Below are 8,299 nucleotides of genomic sequence, written 5' to 3' on the forward strand. Positions count from 1 at the left end.
TCTCCCATGTAAACTATCATATAATTCACAATAAAACATTAAGAAAAAAAAAAAAACTGTAAAATCTCAATCTTTAGAATGCATTATTTCCCAATGTCTTTATAGGGCAAAAAGTACAAAAACTAAGTATGACAAATATAAACTTAAAAGATATACTTGACCATTAACTTCACTAATTTTATTAATATAACATTCTGAATGTCAAGGATATAGTTTTATATGTAAAACTACTATAAAACCTGGCTTGTCCAATAATGATAAACTACTAGTAGTATATTTTTTTATGAGAAAAATTTACAGTGATACCATTACTTTTACTTTTACCTATAGGACATCAGATACAGAGACCAGATTTCCCATGTCAGTTTCATCTAGCTTAAGATTTCTCAAAAACTTGTAAATTCCTATTCTTAACTATTATATAAATAACAATAGACAATTCACAGAATTCAGTTACATTGATTTTGCTAAATAGCACAGCTGCAAATAATACAATCAAAAGTTGAGAATTTTATACATAATTACAGAAAATTACACTGAAAGTAATAGGGAAAGCAAAGGAGAAAAAATTCACTATAAGTTTTCATCAAAATCAATATTAAAAGTAGAAACAAGTACACATACTATGATAATGTCATAGACTTCCATATCTCTTCTACATTGGCCTCCGTCAGCTGTCTGCGGTGGACAAGACGGCAAGCCGGCACTTCTCCAATAGCAATACTGTGACGCTTGTACCAAAGCTCAGAATTCTAACAGAGAGAGAGAGAGAGATTGTAACTCTTTTAACATAAATGCTATCATTTTATTAGAAATTTCTTTCATTTGGCTACTTCTTATTAAATTCAAAACATAATTAGGAATATACATTCACTTTATGTGAATTTCAGAGGAGTTCTTCTCAGGCAGTGTTTCGTTCTGCTGTGCATAAGGTCTCTATGAGTCAGTACGACTTGATGGCATCTAACAACCAACAACTATGGAGTTGGTCCCTTACTCATGTTAACACATGCACAATGAAAGGAAATGCTGCTCAGTCCTGTGCCACCCCATCATTGGTTACAGATCAGAACATGTGATCCATATGGTTTAAATTCACTGACTGTCTGAGAATAAATTACCTAGCTAGGAAGTAGAGACACTCTCTTCCTAGTCTGTGTTAGTTTGGAAGCTCCACTGAAAACTTCAGCATCAGAGCAACATACAAGTCTCTATTGACAGATGGGTAGGGGATGTGCGTTAAATGCACTGGCTGGGAATCAAACTTGGGTCCCCCATGTGGAAGACACTCATTCTACCACTGAACCATCATTGCTCTCCTCAAAGGAGGAAAAGAAGGCTCTCAAAGATGAGGTCATAGTGTAAGCGAATATTCAAAACTTATCCAAAAGCTCTGGCAATATGTATGATACTAACTAGGTATTTTTTTCCTGTGGGACTTGGATTAATCAATGAAGTACAAGTGAAACACAACTCTATTAATCCAAAATTAAGCAGAAAAATACCTATCCAATTCCTTGTAATGTCCAAATTGAACGATGTTTTACAATAAAATTGAAAGAATTTTCAATTATAGTGTATTACATTCATGAGTCTATGATTTTTAAAAAGCAATGATTAAAAACATATAATATTGGATAATGACCCTTGATCTTCAGCACCTATGGAGAGTTGGAAAAACAAGAGTTCCACAAGGAGGGCCCAGAGATGCCAAAGAGAAGAAAAGAAAGTATAAACTAGAGAAAGAGCTCTTTTCATTAATCCCTACCCATGGAGAGAAAAATGAAAATTTAGAGAGAATAAATAAATTGCCCAAAGTGGCACAGCTCTACCACCTCCACAATCCCACTACCTCATTTCTCACATGCAGGCTGCTTGATGTGATTCATAACACATCCCTTTGGTAATCTCAGAAAAGAATGTTGAACTTTTAAAGGTAAAACATATAAGACATCATTTGCAAAAGAGTTTCTATAATATGTTTTACAAAGGTTTGTTGTTGTTGTTGTTATGTGCCATCGAGTCGGTTCCGACCCATAGCGACCCTGTATAGGGTTTCCGAGGGTGTAAATCTTTACGGGAGTAGAAAGCCTCATCTTTCTCCCGCGGAGCGGCTGGTAGTTTCGAACCGCTGACCTTAAGGTTCGCAGCCCAATTCGTAACCACTACACCACCAGGTAGCATTATAAAAAAAAATTACAAATTTGGAACTAAAAGAATATGAAAAGTGGTTTTTGGTGGTGTTTTCTTTTTTGTTGTTCTTTTCTTCTCAGAATTTCTAACGTATTAATTGAAATTCAAGACCACATGGATTTCTGATATATTTTTTTTTAGTGTCTAAATTAAGTCAAGGGTTTATATCTTATATCTAAGTTAAGTTGTTATAGTTGCCCAGAAAACTCACTTCTAAATTTTTTCCTAAAGAAATATTTATGTATATATCCAAATATTTATCTGTAAAGATGTCACCAACTACCCTGTTTACAATACCAAAAAAGTGGAAACACTGTAAATATGTAACTATAAAGAACTCGATAAATAAAATACATTACTTTCATAAGAGACACTGAAATATTGAGAAATGATGTCAAATTTTTAATAACAGAAAAAAATAAGCATAACCCACTGTTCTAAATAAGAAATATGGGCTACAAAACATTCATAATGATCTCATTTTAATGGTAAAAACATACATGGAAAAAAAGATCTATTCCAAAAATGTTACTAGTAGCAATTCTCTCTAATATTACAGGTCCCTTCTTTTCTTCCTTTTCCTTGTTACTGTCATTCAGCTATGTGATATAACATTTTAAAGACCATTTTTAGTACATAAGGCATTGATGGTGCTGTGGGTTGAACTCTGTTCCACAAAAAGGTATGTTGAAGTCCTAATCCCTAGTACCTGTGAATGTGACCTTATTTAGAAATAAGATCTTTGCATATGTAATCAGGTTAAGATGAAATCATATAGGATTAGGACTGGGACAGTGGCTTCGTTTCTTAGTGTGGCTATAAAACCCCTTGAACAAACAGAAGTTGAGTGTCACCGTTAGGAGGCCAGAAGTCCCTGTTTAGAGGGCTGACTTGAGGAGAAGGTTTTCTCTCTGAGTCAGCTCTAGGGAAGGTCCTTGTCTCTTTTCAACCTGTTTCTGGGTTTCTTGGTGTTCTTCATGGGGAATGGCATGTATGTATCTTCCCTCATCTGCACTTTCTCGCTTCTCTATCTAATCTGCTCTTTTGATATCTCAAAAGTGATTGGCTGAGAACATACCTTACATTGATATGGCACATTAACATCACAAAGAAAAAAAACCTATTCCCCAATGGGAATCCATGCACAGGTATAAAAAATTCAAATCGTAATAAGTCAAGCTGAACCCTTGGTGACCCTATAAAACAGAGTAGAACTGCCACATGGGGTTTATAAGGCGGTGGCACTGTAGGATAAGCACTAGATCTCAAGGTTGAACTGGACCGCATGATTGGTGGTTCAAACTCACCAGCAGCTTCTCAGAAACCCCATACAGGGTCACTATGAGTCAGAACCCACTCAATGGCATTTAACAGCCACAACAACAGCAATCCTGGTGTGGCACAGCAGTATAAGCACTGGACTGCTAACCACAAGGTGGGTGGGTCAAACCCACCAGTTGCTTTTTACAAACCCTAGAGGGGGTAACTATGAGTCAGAACTGACTCATGGGAAATTAACAACAACAATCTTTAGGGAAGGAAAACCTCAAGTCTTCTTCCACAGAGCAGCCGGTAGGTTGAAACTCCCAATCTTTCAGTAAACAGCCAAGCACTTACCTACAGGTATTTTGTTGTTACTGTCATCGTCTAGTCAATTCCAACTCACAGCCACCTACAGGGCTGCCAACAGTGGCTGGCGGGTTTGAACTGCTGACCTTGCAGTCCAGTGCTTATCCTATAGTGCCACACCATGACTCCAACCACAGGTATGGCGGTAGTGGTAGTGTGCCACTGAGTCTGTTCCGATTCATAGCGACCCTGTATAGGGTTTCCAAGGCAACAAATCTTTACATGAGCAGAAAGCCTTATCATTCTCCCACAGAACAGCTGGTAGATTTGAACTGCTGATGTTAAAGTTAACAGCCCAATACGTAACCACTGTGTTACCAGGGCAACACATATTTTTGGGAAATATTCAATTCATAACAGATAATCCTAATGTAATGCCTGGTATCCATATAAAAAGGGAAGGGACACAGAATGAAACACATAGGCGAATGGCCATGTGGACATGTAGGCAAAGATTAGCGTGAAACTGCACAGCACAATCCAAGGACCCCTGCCCATCCCAGAAACTAGGAGAGATTCTCCTGCACTGTGAGAAAATACAAGTCTGTTTCTTGAGCCACTTAGTTTGTGGTAGAGGAAACTAATACAGAGGGAAAAGTGGGCCAAGTCTGGTGATTTCCACATCACCTCATCCAGCTGCCAGCCTGTAGGTCTTCTGGCACTTACCATAACAATTGGCCTTACTGGGATGTTCTCTTGTGAAGTGCCTGCTGGGAGATCATTCCACTCTGGAAATTTAATAACATTCTTTTGGTATGTTGGCTTCTTTGGGTATGGTTTCAGGGGTGAGGAAGGAGGAAATCTAAAATCAAGAAGAAATTTTCTATTATTACAGTCAGTGGGAGACAAAGGTATTTTGATAATAGTTCTGCTTCTTGTATCTTTGAGATTTTATATAGTAATTCTAAACCTCAGATAATATGACTCTCACATAACAAAATCATTACACATGATTAACCATACCCAACAATAACATATAGTTTTCTTTAAATGTTCAATTTTAAATATTAAATATTATTGTTGTTTGTCTCTGTTAAGTGTCATTGAGTCCATTCCAACTTATAGTGAGCCTGTATCGGGTTTCTGAGGAGTGGCTGGTGGGTATGTACCACCAACCTTGCAGTTAGAAGTCCAGTGCTTATCCTACAGCACCACGCCACACCAGGGTTTAGTCATTGTGCCCATTAAATAACATTTATGGAGAAAAGCAGGAATCAAATATGCGGCATAGTTTAATCATAAATAAAGCTTGTTTTCTTATTATTTGATATTACCATTACAGATGTTCTTAATGGGATGTTAGTAGGCCATTTCTCTCATGAAGCTCAAAGTCCTCACTGCCTCAAAACTCAAATCAAAATTTACAGACGGTAAATACACATATGCATTTAGAAATTATTGATAGAAAAATCTTCAGTAATACTTGCTGAGAAAGAATACATTAGCACAAAAATCGTGTGGGCTAACATTCACTTTTATCAGTATTTCCAATAGAGATTAATCTTACTTTCCCTGAATATCCAATGTCTCATATGAGAATTAAACTTCAGTCTAGAAACCCATCTTGTAAGGAGTTAGAAAATTCTTCCTATTTGGCCTTTCTACACTCCCTCGCTCCTAGGGATATATCTGTCTAGATAGCATCACTCTTTGAACTAATGTGTCTACCATCACTATTATCATTGCCTTCGAGTCAATTCCAATTCACAGAGACCCCATAGGAGGAAGAGAACTGCTTGTTGGGTTTCTGAGACAGTATATCTTTAGGGAAGCAGATGACCAGTGGGTGTGAATTTAGCAATTAGTAGCTTAACACTTAACCCACTGTGCCACCTGGGCTCCTTGTAGCTAGGTACCATCGATTCCAAGTCACTGTGACTTTCTGCACAACCAACTGAAACACTACCTGGTCCTACACCATCCTCACAATTGTTACGTTTGAGCCCACTGCTGCTGCCACTGTGCCAATAGGATGTACAACACTCTAACACAGGGCAGGGATTGGTTGGTTTTGCCATTCTGCTAGGCTTAAAGTGAGCCATCTCTGAAGCAGCAACAGGGGCTCTGATGACCATCAAGAAACAAGAGCCATGAGTGGCGCTGAGATCGCAGTGCAGATAAGCAGTGGTGCAGACACTTGGCAGAGCCGAGGCAGCATTTCCTTGTCCACAAAACAAGTAAAGCTGAGAGTGCCCTTTGGGCATTTATCAACAGCACTAAAACAGCATTTAACAGCTGTCTGAGCAGGGCAGAGGCCAAGGAGCCACTGGCTGAGAGGCTGAGAACAAAGAGGCAGGCACTCCTGACCAGAGAACCCTATAGGCTGAGTTGTTTCCGATCCTGAATTCTGTCCTATTAGCTTCCCTAATAAACACCATAATCGGAACATTCTTGGTAGGGCTATATAGCCACTGCAGTAGGTTCTAGAGCACAGTAGAGACTAGAGTGCCGTAGGAGGGGTGGTTGGTGTGGGAATAGGGTGAAGACCGTTGGCAGGTGGAGGCATGTCTCACCTTTACCTTATGGTTATAGGCCTTGGGCTGGAGATTTTCCTCCTTTCTACTTGTGAAATGGGAGGATGTCAAACATGGCCCTCATACCAATTGTGCAGATTGGTAAGAAAAATGAAAGAGACCTGGAAATTATTAAATCAACTCAAGATAAGCTAAAAGCAAGTTACCAAGGCAGGTTTTCCCAGTACATTCCCAAATACATACTAAACAAATCTTTTAAGCCAAGTCAAAGGTATACTACTTTGTAAACAAAGGGTGGCCTACGCAAGTCCTATCCTATTTCTTAGAAATCAATAATCAGAAGAATAAAAGTCCTAAGAAAGCCCAGCATGTATGCACAAACAGAAACACATACTCACACACAAATGTACACAATAGTGCATATCATTCCAGAGAATTTGAAGACCACCTCCCCAGTCCATTCAAAAATTAAACAACTCCTAACCTGACCCCACCACAAATACCCAATGGTCACTCCCTGATTTGGGGATCTGGGTTACAATTGTGGTTTCTTATGAACTGTCTGTGTATCCTTTGAAACATAAGAGGCTTTGTTTTCTAAGTCACAATTTTATTCATTTATCTAATGAAGAAATTAAATTGGGTGATCTATAAATTTCCTACTGGCTACAAACATGTGTTTCCTGTGTTCCCACATACAGAATCAAGTAACATCTTCCAAAGACCAAAGCAGAATTCCTTCTGAGGAGAACTGTGACTGAAGAGATGCCAGAAAGTTGCTTTTCTCCATGCTAAGATGAGCTCCTTGCGGTGAATAACATCTGTGGCCCTCGATACCAGGTATGGTGTCTAGTGAAAATAACAGCAACTTGAGACTGGCAACCTTGCCTGACATCCGCTACAGAAGAGCTCCCTCTAGTGGGCTATTATTACTTTCTGTAGTGAAAGTGATCATTTTCGTTTTCACCCTTTAATCAAGCAATCTTGGGCTAGAAAGTCTGTTAGGAGTTAAAAGTCCACATTTTTCACTGAACAAAATTAAGGTCTTAAAGAGGAAAACAATGTATTAAAATTTTGATGATGCAAACCATTTTACAAAAAATATTTACAAGCTCTTTAATAATAAATATATAAAATTGTATTGAAAAACACTGAAAAATTAATTTGAAAAAGGTACATATCATATGAGCAAATAAAACTTAATATCATAAAGTGTCAATTTCTTGCTAAAGATAGATAATTTCAGTGAAATTCCAATCAAAATATAGTTTTTTTTAATGAAATGTGAAAACCTGATTATAAAATTTATATGGAAATACAAAGAACCAAAAGTAATCAGGATACTCTTAAAGAGGAAAAATTAAGTGACATGATTTGCTTTACCATATTTCAAGACAAAATAAGATACCATGCCACTAGCGGCATATACCAGGGTTTGGCAACATCAGAACTATTAACATTCTGAGCTGAATAATTCTGTTCTGAGGGGCTGCTGATTGTAAGATGTTTAGCAGTAGCCTAAGCCTTTACATATTAGATGCTAGTAGCACCTTCTACTTTCTCTGTGATCACCAAAAATGTCTCCAGACACTGTCAAGTGTCCCCTGCAAAATCTCTCCCCGTTGGCATTCCCTAGACAAAGAGAACCCAAAACAAACACAAATACATATTTAGAAATCGATTCATGGAAGAGCAGGTATCACAGATCAAGGGGAAAGTAAAGACTATTCAATAAACAGTACTGGCTCAATTCATCGTCCATGAGAAAATAAAATTGCATTCCTGTGGCCAACTGCATGTCCAAAGTCCTCTAAAGCATACTTCCCCACCTCCACATGCTCTTCCGCAATGGAGTTCTGGGTAGTGAGTGGTTACAAGTCAGCATGCTAACCTCAAGGTCAGCAGTTCAAAACTATCAGTCATTCTGTGGGAGAAAGAAGAGGCTTTCTGCTCCCATAAAGATTTACAGCCTTGGAAAGACTAAGCAGGACTGGTAAGAGTCA

General features: G+C 38.1%; 1 protein-coding gene across 1 annotated transcript in view; it reads right to left on the minus strand.

The window, feature by feature from the left end:
- Window positions 1–8,299, minus strand: part of DEPDC1B (DEP domain containing 1B) — a 96,295-nt gene that overhangs the window by 22,128 nt on the left and 65,868 nt on the right. Inside the window, exons 3-4 of the mRNA XM_006876136.1 lie at window positions 4,489–4,624; window positions 625–752 (exon numbers count right to left, since the gene is read on the minus strand). Of these exons, the coding sequence (XP_006876198.1) occupies window positions 625–752; window positions 4,489–4,624 (264 nt within the window). The remainder of the gene's footprint in view (window positions 1–624; window positions 753–4,488; window positions 4,625–8,299) is intronic.

This window comes from Chrysochloris asiatica, unplaced genomic scaffold (assembly GCF_000296735.1).
Source record: "Chrysochloris asiatica unplaced genomic scaffold, ChrAsi1.0 scaffold00355, whole genome shotgun sequence".
In the NCBI taxonomy this organism is placed as follows: Eukaryota; Metazoa; Chordata; class Mammalia; order Afrosoricida; family Chrysochloridae; genus Chrysochloris; species Chrysochloris asiatica.